The sequence below is a fragment of the Microcebus murinus genome, chromosome 16 (genome assembly GCF_040939455.1).
Source record: "Microcebus murinus isolate Inina chromosome 16, M.murinus_Inina_mat1.0, whole genome shotgun sequence".
Lineage (NCBI taxonomy): Eukaryota > Metazoa > Chordata > Mammalia > Primates > Cheirogaleidae > Microcebus > Microcebus murinus.
Window position 1 is genome coordinate 63,059,704 of NC_134119.1, and position 14,887 is coordinate 63,074,590.

Below are 14,887 nucleotides of genomic sequence, written 5' to 3' on the forward strand. Positions count from 1 at the left end.
GGAGTTTACTGTGTGGGGAAAGGGAACAGCCCCTGTGAAGACATGCAGGAGGCTGGGGTATCTCAATATCCATGTCTAGGTTTGTCTGGTCTGACTGCACTGTGGACTGGGAGGCGAAGAGGGAGCCAGAAGCAGGGGAGGAAGGGCCTTGAATGTCACACTGAGCATCTTAGCCTTTATCTTGATGGGGAGCCGAAGAAGGATTTTGAGCAGGAGTAGGGCATTGCTCTCAGGCTGGGTGGGGAGCAGACGGGAGACTTGGTGAGCTTCTCAAAGGAGAGGATGAGTTCTGAGCTGGAGCAGGGACTAAAGGGGGTGGAGAGGTGTGGAGAGTGCAGAGAGATGTTTATGGTGTTTCACCAGAGAGACTTCAGGACCAACTGGCTGGATGTTAGGGTGAGGGAGGAGTCTGGGAAACCTCCAGACCCCTCCCTTGATCTCTGGTTTTTCCCAATGCCTGTCACCTCTAAGAACCAACAACTTCCTTCATCTATTAAAAAATAAGCAACCGACCCACTTACTTTTGTACCACACTCACACTTTATTTGGTCCTAGTATTCATAACATCCTCACGAATAAGAGGCTCCTGCTTTTGAGCTGGGGGCGTGGTTGGGATCAGATTTCTGTCTGGAGTGGCATAGGGGTTGAGTGGAAACAGGAGACCTTGAACTTAGGGAGGAACCTTGGGAAGGCAGATGGTGAGCCTGCCTCCGGCAAGCACTTGACAAAGATGTACTTGTTGTGCTTCCAGGAACAGAGCTTTATAGTTTGGTTGAGGCTGGTAAGATTCTGGGAGGTCCGGTTGCCTGGTCTTGTGGATTCGTGCATGATGTTCTCAGGGGCTCTGGTCACACCCTCAGGGAGAGCTGCCAGTCTCAGTATTCTTTCTTTTGTGTATTTCTTCATTCCACCATGCAGCATTTCCTGAACACTTGCTCGGCACCAGACCTTGGGCTGGGCAATGTTGGAGAGGGGATTAGGCCCAGGTCCAGGCTCTGCTCTCTGGGCCTTGTAGGCTACAGGGGAAACAGACCTAGACTTAGATGGTCCTGGCCAGGAAGAATGAAGGTTATAATGGGATATGAGAACCCCGAAGAGGGACTCCTAACCCAGCCAGGAGGCAATAGGGAAGGCTTCCTGGAGGAGGAGTGGAAACTAGCTGGTGGGAAGGGGAAAGTATGTCACAGATTGAGGGAGAAGGGGACACCACGAGGCTGGCGTCCAGTGGTCCTGGTAGGAGAGGATAAGGACTGGGCAGGCATGTTATTGAGCAGCCTGGCTCTGGGTGGGTAGGTTAGAGTCCTCATCTCATCAAATGTTCACACCAGCCTTGGTGGGGAGAATTATCCCCATTTTACAGTCAAGGAAACTGAGGCTGAGAGAGCCCATGGTACTGAGCCAAGATCACGCAGCCATTGCGAGTAGTGGATGAGTATCTCCAGGATCCAGATGAGTGTACTGAGGGTCATGGGGGACCAGGCTGGCCTTGGGTCCTCCAGCTGGTCAGGGGCAGAGCTGGGATCTAGGTCTCCTAGTTTCCTGAGCCCAGAGGACTCCCCTGAGCTGCCTGCGGTGGTCTTGTAGTATGGGAGGTGGTATATAGAGAACCTTCTGGAACCAGGACCTGGGAGAACAAAAACAATGACAATATTAGGGATAGTGGCACTTACTATGATGTGCTAGACCTTGCTGTAAGCACTTTATGTCATTATCGCCTCTCACATGGTCACAGTCAGATGTCAGCTGGGGCTGCAATCATCTCAATGTTCACCTGGGCTGCATGTCCAAGAAGGTCCCTCCGGGGCTGGCAGTTGATACTGGCTGTCAGCTGTCAGCTCAGCTGGACTGTTGGCTGGAACGCCTACGTGTGGCCTCTTCACGTGGCTTTGGCTTTTTGTAGCATGACAGCTGTGTTCTGAGAAGGAGCATTCTATGAGGCCCAGGTGAAAGCTGCAAGGCTTCTTATGACCTAGCCTTGGAAGTCCCACAGCATGACTTCTGCTGCTGTTTTGCTTTTTTATTTTTTTAATTTTTTGTAGAGATAGGGTCTAGCTATGTTGCCCAGGCTGGTCTCAAACTCCAGGCCTCAGGCTCCCCAAAATGTTTGGATTACAGGCATGAGCCACCACACCCAACCTCTGCTGCTCTTTATTTTTTTTAATTAATTTTTTTTTTTAATTTTTATTTTTTGAGACAGAGTCTCACTCTGTTGCCCAGGCTAGAGTGAGTGCCATGGCATCAGCCTAGCTCACAGCAACCTCAAACTCCTGGGCTCAAGTAATCCTCCTGCCTCAGCCCCCCAAATAGCTGGGACTACAGGCATGCACCACCATGCCTGGCTAATATTTTCTATTTTTAGTTGTTTGGGTAATTTCTTTCTATTTATAGTAGAGACAGGGTCTTGCTCTTGCTTAAGGCTGGTCTCGAACTCCTGAGCTCAAGCAATCCTCCCGCCTCAGCCTCCCAAAGTGCTAGGATTACAGGCATGAGCCACCGTGCCCAGCCTGCTCTTTATTTATTTATTTTTTTATTTTTACCCTCCTTCCCTCCTCCCTGCTGCTCTTTATTGATCAAGTCACTGCAGCTCTTCCTAGATACAAGGGACAGGGAATTAGCTCTCACCTTTCAATAGGAGCAGTAGCCTAGCAGTTTGAATCCACCACAGTACCATTGTATCCCCACTTTACAAATGAGGAAGCAGATCCAGAGAGGGTAGGGCATTTGCCCAAGGTCACACAGCTAGTAGCTATTCAGTGACAGAGTCAGAATTTGAGCCTGAGGAGTCTATGCCCCTGGCCGAATAAACAGAGAGATGAGGCTCTGGGTGGGGACAGAGGGGAACTATGGGGCTCCAAGATTAGGCCTTTGTTCAGGAGGCAGAAGAAGGACTCTTCCCTCAGGGCTCTGTTCACCCCAAAACAGCTCTCACGAGGCCTTCTGCTCACTGGGAGCAGCCTCTCTGCCAGGGCCTGTGCCCTGACCCTCCAGCCTGGGCATGTCTGAAGCTTAAGCCTAGACAGGAAGAGCAAGACCTCAGGAACATCGTGGTGGCTGTCCTGTGTGACCACGGGGATGGCTTTCCTCTCTCTGCATGTTATTTCCCCATCTGAACCGAAGCAGGGGTTCAGCCTGATCTCAGGAGGCCTTTCTAGGGCTGATATTGTAATTCCTTCTCTGGGCTCCTGTCCCTCTGGCTGTCACAGCTTTGACCTCCCTGGGCTATGAGACTGTTAACCCCTCCAAGGCAGGGCCCAGGTCTGACCCATTTTTGAGCTCTCAGTATCGCTGTGAGCAGGGTCTGGTATTTGTGGGTGGGCTGCGTGGAGGCGTGGGGAGAAGGGCTGCTTTTGGACCTTGTCCCCCCGTGCTTACCTCCCAGCCCCGAGTCCCCAGCACCGGATCCTGCTGGACTTCCTTTTCCTGGACACGGAATGCACGTACGACTACCTGTTCGTGTATGATGGTGACTCCCCCCGAGGGCCACTGCTTGCCAGTCTGAGCGGGAGCACCCGGCCTCCGCCCATCGAGGCTTCCTCGGGCAAGGTTGGTGTAGACGGGGACTGCGGGGCCGGGGCCGGAGGGTCTGGGTGGCGTCTGGGGAGAGAGGGATCAATACACGGAGGGAAAGGAGAAAGAAGGGGAGGGACAGGGAGCTAGCAAGAGGGCATCAGAGAGACAAACACAGGGACAGAGGAAGGTGGAGAGAGACAAAGGATGTGGGGTTCTGGGTCCCCCAGGGTGGGGCGGGGGCAGGAGTGGGACACCTTCCCAGTCCAGTCCCCAGAGCCCAGCCCACCTTGTGCCACAGATGCTGCTGCACCTCTTCAGTGATGCCAACTACAACCTGCTGGGCTTTAATGCCTCCTTCCGCTTCTCCCTGTGCCCGGGCGGCTGCCAGAGCCACGGGCAGTGCCGGCCCCCCGGGGTGTGCGCCTGTGAGCCGGGCTGGGGGGGCCCGGACTGCAGCCTGCAGGAATGCTCTGCCTACTGTGGCAGCCACGGCACCTGTGCCTCGGTGAGCCTGTTCCCATTTGTGTGCCCCTGGGGCCCTGTTGTGTCACCACACCCACCGTGTCCCTCTCCTGGATCTGACCTTCTCTTGCATGAAATGTTCCCCATCCTGTCCCATGAGAGCTACTCCCCTCTGCTTCCAGATCCCACCTCCATTGGCTACTCCAGCCCCATCCCACCTTCACCTGTGGTCCTCCCCTGCCTGAGCCCACCCCACCCTCATCTGTACCCGCCTGTCACCTGCGGACACCACTTGCCTTCCTCTTGCAGGCCCAACTCCCTTCTCCCACCCAGTCACTCTGTGTGGCATTTCACCACTGGCCTTGCACCCAAGCTGTGCCGTCAGCTTTGCAGCTGGATCACACTTTGAGCCCTTCCTGCCTTGACCTCCCCCAGTCTGAGCTCTTTCAGCCCAGGTTGAACTTTTACCTCACTGACCGTCTCTTCTCCAACCTGTCTTCTCTCTTCTCATTTCTCTCTGAGTCTTTCCTTTTTCTGTTGGTCTGTCTTCTTTTTTCTTTTCTTTCTTTCTTTTTTTTTTTTTTTTTTTGAGACAGAGTTTCACTTTGTTGCCCAGGCTAGAGTGAGTGCCGTGGCGTCAGCCTAGCTCACAGCAACCTCAATCTCCGGGGCTCAGTGATCCTACTGCCTCAGCCTCCCTAGTAGCTGGGACTACAGGCATGCACCACCATGCCCGGCTAATTTTTTGTATATATATTTTTAGTTAGTCAATTAATTTCTTTCTATTTTTGGTAGAGACGGGGTCTCGCTCAGCCTGGTTTCGAACTCCTGACCTTGAGCAATCTGCCCGCCTCAGTCTCCCAAAGTGCTAGGATTACAGGCGTGAGCCACCACACCTGGCCTGTCTTCTTTTTTCCACCTCTCTTTCTTCCTCTGGTTATGTCACTGTTCCCCTGTTTTTCTCGCGCTGTCTGTTTGCCTGTATCCTTCTTCCTGTTTTTGTTTCTCTCCCTTCCTCCCTCTCTCTCTTTCATTCTCTCCCTTCCTATCTGTCTTGCCTGCTCCCTTTTTCCCTGTGTCACTCCAACTCTGTTTTACTGTGTCCCTTTCCCCATGTCTCTGTCTTTTCCTCTCTCTCTCTCTCTCTCCCTGACTTTATGTCCCCTTCCCCCAGCCCCTGGGACCATGCCGCTGTGAGCCTGGCTTCCTGGGACGAGCCTGTGACCTGCACCTGTGGGAGAACCAGGGTGCTGGCTGGTGGCACAACGTGAGTGCCGGAGACCCTGCCTTCTCTGCCCGCATTGGGGCGGCTGGTGCCTTCCTGTCCCCACCAGGGCTGCTGGCTGTTTTTGGAGGTGAGCAGATGGGATGAGGGTCTGGGGTCTGGAGGTCTGGCAGCCCATGGCTAGGGTTTGAGACCGTCCTCCCCTCTGCAGGCCAGGACCTCAACAACGCCCTGGGTGACCTCGTCCTGTACAACTTCTCCACCAACACCTGGGAGCGCTGGGACCTGAGTCCTGCCCCGGTATGGCCCCTCCTCCGCCCCAGCTGGAGGAGCCTGTCCTCTCAGTCAGACCCAGCTATGACCCCCAAGACTATCCCCTGTCACCCCATACTCCTGCCACCCCCACAGCTTGATATAGAAATCTACCTCTCCTTGTTATTGCCGTTTCTCTCTCTGATTTTCTTTGTCTCCCTCCTCTTCCTTTAGCTTTTCCTTCTGTGTCTTTTTGTGTGTCCCTGTTTTCCTCTGCCCATCTTTCTGTTTTTGTCTGTCTGACTTCCTGTCTTCCACACTCTGGATCTCTGTGTCTCTCGGTCTATCTCTCTGCTTTTCTCTGTCGTTGCTGCTTCTGATTCTGTCTTGCCGCCTCCCGCTCTGTTACCATGTTTCTCTGTCTCACCTTCTCTGTTTCTATTGGTGTGTCTCTGTCCCTCTCTGTCTGCCTCTCCATCCCTCCGTATTTCTGTCTGTGCCTGGCTCGGGCTCTCCCTGTGTCCACATCTCTGTTGCTCTCCATCTTTACCTCCTTGTGTCTTCCTCACAGGCGGCCCGTCACTCTCACGTGGCTGTGGCCTGGGCTGGCTCCCTGGTGCTGATGGGCGGGGAACTGGCCGATGGATCGCTCACCAACGACGTGTGGGCCTTCAGCCCCCTAGGCGGGGGCCACTGGGAGCTCCTGGCACCACCTGCTTCCAGCTCTTCGGGTCCCCCAGGCCTGGCAGGTCATGCAGCTGCCCTGGTGGATGACATCTGGCTCTATGTGTCTGGCGGCCGCACTCAGCACGACCTCTTCTCCTCTGGCCTCTTCCGTTTCCGCCTTGATGGCACCAGTGGGGGCTACTGGGAGCAGGTGATTCCAGCAGGTGGGCGGCCTCCTGCTGCCACCGGCCACTCCATGGTGTTCCACAGCCCCTCCCGGGCCCTGCTGGTCCACGGTGGACACCGGCCCTCCACTGCCCGGTAAGTTACCTGGCACAACCCTGCTCCGTGGGGCCAGGCCTGGTGCAATGCCATGGGCCTTTAGTCTTTAGAGGTCTTTGCCCATTAACAGACTCCTGTAGTCAGTCATTCCTTCCTTCATTTATTTACCAGTCACTCACTTACCCACTCACATATTCTCTGATCTTTTGTTCAATCTTTTAGTCAGTTGCCTCCCCCTGCACTCCCATCTATCTATCCATTCAACAAACCCCTGCCTGATGGCAGCCCTACCTAGATTGATTGTACAGGTAACCCAGAGATGAGTCCTGGGTCCTACCAATAGGGAAATTCTAGATCAGAGGGGACATAGACCCCGTCATGGCCAATCTCGACCTTGGGTGATCACATAGCTCCTAAGAGCATAGAGGCGGCAGAGAGACCCTTCCTGTGCCAAGCCCTGTACTGTCTGTCTTTCCTCTTGTAGCTTCTCTGTGCGGGTGAACTCCACTGAGCTTTTCCACGTGGATCGGCGGGTGTGGACAACGCTAAAGGGCCGGGATGGGCTTCAGGGCCCGAGGGAGCGGGCCTTCCATACGGCCAGCGTCCTGGGCAACTACATGGTGGTCTACGGTAAGGCACTCCCAATCTCCCCGCCTGCCTGCAGGGGGCCTGAGCCTGACCCCAGCATAGACTCCCTGCATGGGTGTCCCCACCTCCCCCAGGCTCGCCAGCTGTGCCCCTTTCCTGCTTTCCCAGGGGGCAATGTGCACACCCATTACCAGGAGGAAAAGTGCTACGAAGACGGCATCTTCTTCTACCACCTTGGCTGCCATCAGTGGGTGTCAGGGGCCGAGCTTGCCCCGCCAGGGACCCCCGAGGGTGAGTGGCTCCTCTGTTTTCCCGAGGGTTCCACCTCCCCTGACAGTGATTCTGGGCTGAGGCCACCTCAGTCTTTGTTGGGGTGAGCTGGACATCCTGCTGGAACCAGCCTCTAGCAGCAAGCCTGGGCTGGAGACGGGACCGGGCAGTGTTACCATAGAGATGGGAGGCGGTTACAGGGACATCAGATCTAGGTTCCAATCCAGGTTTTGCCAGTTTCCAGCTGCCCCCAGGAAATGCCTAAGAGGCAGTGACTTTTTCAGGATTACAGTGGGCAAGTGGCAGAACCAGGGTGGTTGGCAGCAAACAACTATTTGTACAAAAACCATCACTTAATCTCTCTGTGCCTCAGTTTCTTCATTGGTAAAATGAGGATTATAATAAAATGCCATTGGGCTATTGTGAGAGTAAATTGGGATGATGGTGAAACAACGATGCCCAGTAAACAGGCTTGGCGAGTGGTCTTTCTATAGCAGCAGGGGTCCTGCTGCAGGGCCAGAGAAGGGACATGGAGACACTTTTCACACTCACTAGATCAGAGGTTGCTTTGAGAGTGGGAAGAAGCCACAGGTCCTCCCCTCAGACGACACTGTGCGCTCAAGCTGGCCATATCATTTCAGGGGCTGTGGGCTTCCCAGAGGCCATGTCTTCACTCCTCCCTGAAAAGAGGAGAGAAGACAGGGGACAGGCATAAGGAGGGAAATTAACACTTAAGGGTTGGGAAGGAGGCAGGATCCCAAAAGAACCCTTTGTGACCATCAGGAATAAAGCCCAGGCCTGGCATTTGAGGCCCCTTTTCCAGGTCTCCTCTGCCTACCCCTGTCCTTCCCTGAGGCCCATTCATTGGTCAGGGAAGAGCATGAAGTTTCCAGAGCCTTTTCCTCCTTCATAGTTTGTGATTCCCTGGGCCACACCCACTGTCGCTTACAGAGCATATGGGTCAGTAAGAGGTGGGGAAGTCACCACTCACTGACCAGTCACCTATCAGTCAGGACTCTTGGGTGTAAGTGACAGAAACCCAACCCAACTGGCTTAAGCAAAAAGGAGAAATTCTTGGCTCACGTGAGTGACAACTACAAGTGCTGGCATCAGGCTGGGCTTGATCCAGGTGCTCATGTGATGGCATCAATTATGTCTCGCTCTACTTCTCAGCTGGATTTACTTCAGTCTCTATAGACCAGGTTTGCCTTTTGTAGATGGCCTCAAGCAGCTAATCTTACTGCCCTAAAACTCCCAGAGAGAAGAGAGTGCCTTTTTCCCAAGAATTGTAGGAATCGGGTCCTGTACTCATCTCTGAGCTAATCACTTAGACTGATAGGCCTGGGCTCAGAGGCCCTGTCCCAGAGCAGGGACAGCTCAACTTGAGTCTCAGGGACTGGGAGTGGGAGAGGGTGGTTTTTCAGAGGAGAATTAGAGGCTGTCACCAGAAGAGAGGCTGGGAGAGACCTAGGCAGCCTGCTGAGGCCTCAGTGATTCTTCTACAGTCCTCCTAGCGCCTTGAGGGTGGGATGATGGTTCCATTTATAGAGGAAATCAAGACGCAGAGAAGTTCAGTCTCCTGCCCAAGGCCGTACAGCTAGTCAGTAGTTGATCCGTGATTTGAAACCACATGGCAGATCCAGGATTTAAACCCAAGTCTTTCTGATTCCAAAGATCCTGCTCTGTCTGGAAGATGATTTGGGCCCGGGTGTGGGAGCTCAGAGAGGTGAGAGAATTATAGCTAGTACAGGGCAAGGCTGGGAGGGTTTCCTTGGGCAGGAGGGGTCGAAGCAGCACCTAGAAGGCTGGGCGGAGGCTCCGGAGAATTGGGTGTAGTCCCCTGGGCAGGGGGGCCACCACGGTGGTGGGAGGCTGGGGGTCTAATGTTCTTGGGGGTCTGTATTCGCCTAGGCCGAGCAGCGCCTCCCAGTGGTCGGTACTCACATGTGGCGGCGGTGCTTGGTGGCAGCGTCCTGTTGGTGGCTGGGGGGTACAGCGGCCGGCCCCGTGGGGACTTGATGGCCTACAAGGTGCCCCCCTTCGTGTTCCAGGCACCTGCCCCTGACGTGAGCACTGGGCTGGGAGGGAAAGGGCGGCTGGGGGTGGGAGGAAGCATGGTTCCCACAGGTGAGGGAGAAAATCCCTAAGACCATGAGGAGGGAAGGAGGTCCCTGGGGAGACAGAGGATCCCTGGGGCTGAGGGAGGAGCAGTTAGGATATCCTGGGATGACTAAAGTGAGTGAGGATTCGGAGGCAGGCCCAGGTCTGAGCAGCCTCGTCCTCTGTCCCCTCGTCTCCCTACAGTACCACCTGGACTACTGCTCCATGTACACAGACCACAGCGTCTGCTCCCGGGACCCTGAGTGCAGCTGGTGTCAGGGAGCCTGCCAAGCTGCACCCCCTCCTGGGACTCCCTCTGGGGCTGTGAGTGACTACCTGGGACCCTCTGTCCCCTAGCACAGAGCCCTACCCTCAGGGTGTCCCTCTGCCTAAACCGAGTGCACAAGGACTTCCCCCCAATTGGGAGACTTGTTTTCTCACCCGAGACCCCCATTCCTGACTCCTGACTGCTGAGCCTTGAACCTTTTCCTCCCCACCCACCGCCTGCCCCGTGCTTTTGAGCTTGTGACCCTGTCCTTGGATCCCCTGACCTCTTGACCTCCCACATTCCAACGCTGCTTTCAATTCCCTCTTCTCCACTTTCCTGGCCCCTTCTACCCAGAACCCCAGTGTCCACAGCCCTTCCCCAATCTCTTGAGACCCTGTGGACAATGAGCCCTGTCCCCTGCCCTCTTTGCAGTGTCCAGCTGCCAGCTGTCTCGGCCTGGGCCGCCTCCTGGGTGACTGCCAGGCATGCCTGGCCTTCAGCAGCCCCGCAGCCCCTCCCCGGGGGCCTGGTGCCCTGGGCTGGTGCGTGCACAATGAGAGCTGCCTGCCTCGGCCTGGTGAGTGCCTGGCGGCAGTGGGGGAGGGGCATCAGAGCACCCCACACTGACCCCCAGTCCCCCACCTTGTTCTCTCAGAGCAGGCCCGCTGCCGAGGGGAGCAGATCTCAGGCACTGTGGGCTGGTGGGGGCCTGTACCTGTCTTCGTCACATCGCTGGAGGCCTGTGTCACCCAGAGCTTCCTGCCTGGCCTGCACCTGCTCACCTTCCAGCAGCCGCCCAACACCTCCCAGCCCGACAAGGTGGGGAGCCAGGAGCCCGGGCCCAGGGTGGAGTGTTGATGGCCCTGGTCCTAGGGCTTTTTTCCAAATAGACCTTTATCACCCTTGCATTTACCCCAAAAGTCTTTACATTCGAGGGTCTGATTTTCCTGATGGACTTAAAAAAATTTTGTATTATGGTAAAACACACATAAAATTTACCATTAGTGGCCGGGCGCGGTGGCTCATGTCTGTAATCCTAGCACTCTGGGAGGCCAAGGCGAGCGGATTGTTCGAGGTCAGGAGTTCAAAACCAGCCTGAGCAAGAGCAAGACCCTGTCTCTACTATAAATAGAAAGAAATTAATTGGCCAACTAATTGTATGGAAAAAATTAGCCGGGTATGGTGGCGCATGCCTGTAGTCCCAGCTACTCGGGAGGCTGAGGCAGTAGGATCGCTTGAGCCCAGGAGTTTGATTTGCTGTGAGCTAGGCTGACGCCATGGCACCCACTCTAGCCTGCACAACAAAGGGAGACTCTGTCTCAAAAAAAAAAAAAAAATTTACCATTAGTGACATTCATCATATTTACAGTATTGTGTAGCCATCACCACTGTTTAGTTACAGAACATTTTCGTCACCCCAAAGAGAAACCTGGACTCATTACATAGTCGCTCTCCACTCCCCTCTCCCCCTAACCCCTGGCAACCACCCATCTGGTTTCTGTCTCTGGATTTGCCAACTCTGAACATATCAAGTAAATAAGGTCATGTAATATGTGGCCTTTTTGGTCTGATTTCTTTCCCACTTTGCATAATGTCTTCAGTGCTCATCCATGTTGTAACTTCATTCAAAAAGGAACTCTTTTATGGTTAAATAATATTCCATCATATGGGTCTACCACATTTTGTTTATCCATTCATCTGCTGATGGAAATTTGGATTGTTTACATCTTTTGGCTATTGTGAATAGTGCTGCTATGAACACTTATGTACAAGTTTTTGTTTGAACACCTGTCTTTTTTGTTTGCTTGTTGTTTTGCTCTGTCTGGCTAGATTGCAGTGGTGTCAACATAACTCACTGCAACCTCAAACTCCTGGGCTCAAGTGATCCTCCTGCCTCAGCCTCCCTGAGACTACAGGTGCCCGCCACCACGCCCTGCTAATTTTTTCTATTTTTGTAGAGACAGTCTCACTATATTGCTCAGGCTGGTCTCAAGCTCCTGACCTCAGGTGATCCTCCCACCTTGGGCTCGCAGAGTGCTAGGATTGCAGGCATGAGCCACCTGGCCTGGCCTGAACACCTGTATTTAATTCTTTTTGGGTATATACCTAGGAGCGTAATTGCTGAGTCGTATGGTAATTCCATATTTAACTTACTGAGAAATCTGCAAACTGTTTTTCACAGTGGCTCTTTATTGATTTTTAAAATAGGCAATATATTCACGTGGTTCAAAATCATAATGACATAAAAAGTTGTTGAGTGAAAAGTCTTTCCTGTCTACCCCACTCGCCACCCCTCCTGTGATCCAGAATTATCCAGCTCTAGGAATGCCCCAACTTAAGAGCACCATACCTCCCCAACAGATCCATTTGGGTTTCTTTTATGTCCTTTGAGAATCTACCTATTCAAATGCAAGTAAATGTGACGTTTTCTTATTTTTCTTTCTTGCACACAAAAAGTAGTATATTATCCATATTATAACACCACTTCCTTTTTTTCTTAATACATCCTGGCAAGCTTCCCATAAAAGAACTTGGGAAACACCCCCATTCTTTTTTTATAGCTATGCAATATTCCATTTATATTCTAACATCATAGTGCTGCAGTTTTTTTGAATAGCCTCCCACTGATGAACACTTGGGTTGTTCCAGTCTTCTGCTATTAGAAAATCACGTACTAGCAAAATACATCCTGCACTGTGTCCATTACTTTGCATGTGGATTTGGCTTCGAAGGGCTTAGGTGGAAAGGTAGGGACTTGGGGAAGAAGATTCTGAGGGTCTGGTCCCAGACTGTTAAAGTGACGTGGAAGTGGGCAGGGCCAGGGGTATTCTGTTGTCTGAATTTGAGTCTTGCCTCTTCTTCCATAGTGGCCTTCGGTAAGCCATCCCACCCCCGGCCTCAGTCTCTCATTGGGTAAAATCGGGAAGAAGGTTGGATTGACGGGTCTTTTCTGGCTCTGATGTGGCCTGGCAGGTGTGGAGACTTAGGGACAGTTCAGAGAGGGACTCACACATGCGCCTCATCCCTGGCTGGCACAGGTCTCAATTGTCCGCAGTACGACCATCACCCTCACGCCGAGTGCAGAGACAGATGTGTCCCTGGTCTACCGTGGCTTCATCCACCCACTGCTGCCGGGAGGGCCAGGCGGGCCTGGGGCTGAGGATGTGGCCGTGTGGGCCCGGGCCCAGCGCCTACATGTCCTGGCCCGGATGGCCCGTGGCCCTGACACAGAGAACATGGTGAGGTTGCTTGGGACATTCAGGGGGTGGTTTTGGCAAATATAGGGGCTGGGGGTGTGGTGCAGGGCATATGTGGTGATTTGAAGGTTCTGGGGAGCACTGGGGAGGAACCAGAGGCATGGGATCTAGGCTTAGTGGGGGAGCGAGGGCTCTGGGGTTCTCATTTGGGAACAGAATTTGGGGGAACGTTGAAGAAAGTGAGGAAGGTCTGAGTCAGACTTCCCTGAGGAGTCAAGAGTCCCCTGAAGAGGAGTTGGGTCACAGGGGGGGGCTGGGGCTCCGTGTAGGTTTTTGGGGATCTAAGGAGCCCTGAGGCCTACCCGCCTTCCCAGGAGGAGGGTGCTAGGTGGGTTTCGGGCTCTTGGAGGCTTCAGGGGTCTGAGAAGGAGTGTGAAGGGTTCTGAGGCCCTTGTGTGTTGCTCACCCCTACTCAGGAGGAGGTGGGGCGCTGGGTGGCTCAGCAGGAGAAGGAGACGAGGCGGCTACAGCGCCCGGGGTCTGCTCGCCTCTTCCCGATGCCCGGGCGGGGCCACAAGTACGCAGTAGAGATCCGGGGCCAGCTCAACGGCTCGGCGGGCCCTGGGCACAGCGAGCTCACTCTGCTGTGGGATCGGACTGGTGTGCCAGGCGGCAGCGTGAGTAGCCCGGACCCGGCCTCTGACCCTAGCCCTGGCCCTAGCCTCAGATCCCTTGTGCTTTCTGAACCCCAGGACACAAACTTGAACTTCCTGGATCCTGACCTCTGGCTCTTTGACTCTTGCCCTCTGAACCTCACATTGAAGTCTCTGGACCCCAACCTCTGGTTCCCTACCCTGGCCTGATCCCATATTTTGAGCCCTGTCCACATCTCCTTCCCTGACCCTGCTGACCCTGACCTCTGCCCTCCATACTGTGATCTCTTGATCCCTCAGACCCTGACCCTCTTTGTCTGCTGAGTCCCTAAAGCCTGGCTTCCGCATGCCCGAGTTCTCGCCCTGGTCTCCAGACCGTACCTCTGGCCAGCTCCAGACTCTGTCCCCTGCCCCGAGCCTCAACTTCTCCCCCTCACCCCCTCACGTGACTGTCCTGCAGGAGATCTCCTTCTTCTTCCTGGAGCCCTACCGCTCAGCGGCCTGTGCCTCCTACTCCTCCTGCCTGGGCTGCTTGGCTGACCAGGGCTGCGGTTGGTGCCTGACCAGTGCTACCTGCCACCTGCGCCAGGGCGGGGCCCACTGTGGGGACGATGGGGCTGGTGGATCCCTTTTGGTGCTCGTGCCTGCCCTCTGCCCACTCTGCGAGGAGCATCGGGACTGCCACGCCTGCACCCAGGTGCCTGGGGGCGCCCAGGGGAGGTCTCAAGGTGGAGGCAGCCAGTGCAGAACTGGGAAAGGCCCCATAGAGCTGGCCTAGGCAGTGCAGGGGCTCCTTGGTGGGAGGCTGGGGGAGCAGCTGGGGCTATTGTCCTTGATCTGCAGGCAAGAGCCAGGTGGGGAGTGGAGGAGGCGGACCTGGAGAGAGAGGCACCTGGGAGTCAGGGCTCTCCCTACTGCAGGGGCCAGAAAATGCCACTCAACCCTCCGTCACCAGTGGGGGACTTGTGGGCTCAGGCACACAGAGCCCAGAGTAGGTCTTTCGGCCCGCTAGCTCCAGCGGTTAAATGCTGTTAGGCGTCCCTCTCCCTCCAGTCTGCGTCCTCTTCTTCCCAGGGAGGGTTCGTCCCTTGCGAGTTGCAAGGAAGCCACCAGGGCTCCAGGCTTCCATCCACCCCTGCTCAATCCCAGGTGGAGTGAGCCTTTCTCTTTGTCTCCCACCCCTCCCCACCGCCACCCACCAGTCCAACAGAAGTCCCAGAATCACGTTTCATTGGCTCTGGCTGGGCCTCGTGCAGGCCCCTGGACCAATGAGTGAGGTTGCAGGAAGGGAGCGTGGTCCTTTGCCCACCTTTGGATCCTGAGGATTGAATCAGCCCCACCTGGATGACACAGAAGGGCTGCTGTTGCCCAGAGACGGGGATGGGTGCCAGGCAGGCAGAACCACGCCTGTCTG

At 54.7% G+C, this 14,887-nt stretch overlaps 1 protein-coding gene across 1 annotated transcript in view; it reads left to right on the forward strand.

Annotated features, from left to right (window-relative positions):
- Nucleotides 1–14,887, forward strand: part of MEGF8 (multiple EGF like domains 8) — a 39,339-nt gene that overhangs the window by 2,748 nt on the left and 21,704 nt on the right. The window contains exons 2-15 of the mRNA XM_012758471.3: nucleotides 3,380–3,543; nucleotides 3,809–4,015; nucleotides 5,147–5,327; nucleotides 5,409–5,497; nucleotides 6,021–6,436; nucleotides 6,882–7,027; nucleotides 7,154–7,276; nucleotides 9,167–9,321; nucleotides 9,560–9,679; nucleotides 10,056–10,200; nucleotides 10,279–10,442; nucleotides 12,662–12,862; nucleotides 13,297–13,497; nucleotides 13,934–14,170. Of these exons, the coding sequence (XP_012613925.2) occupies nucleotides 3,380–3,543; nucleotides 3,809–4,015; nucleotides 5,147–5,327; nucleotides 5,409–5,497; nucleotides 6,021–6,436; nucleotides 6,882–7,027; nucleotides 7,154–7,276; nucleotides 9,167–9,321; nucleotides 9,560–9,679; nucleotides 10,056–10,200; nucleotides 10,279–10,442; nucleotides 12,662–12,862; nucleotides 13,297–13,497; nucleotides 13,934–14,170 (2,549 nt within the window). The remainder of the gene's footprint in view (nucleotides 1–3,379; nucleotides 3,544–3,808; nucleotides 4,016–5,146; nucleotides 5,328–5,408; nucleotides 5,498–6,020; nucleotides 6,437–6,881; nucleotides 7,028–7,153; nucleotides 7,277–9,166; nucleotides 9,322–9,559; nucleotides 9,680–10,055; nucleotides 10,201–10,278; nucleotides 10,443–12,661; nucleotides 12,863–13,296; nucleotides 13,498–13,933; nucleotides 14,171–14,887) is intronic.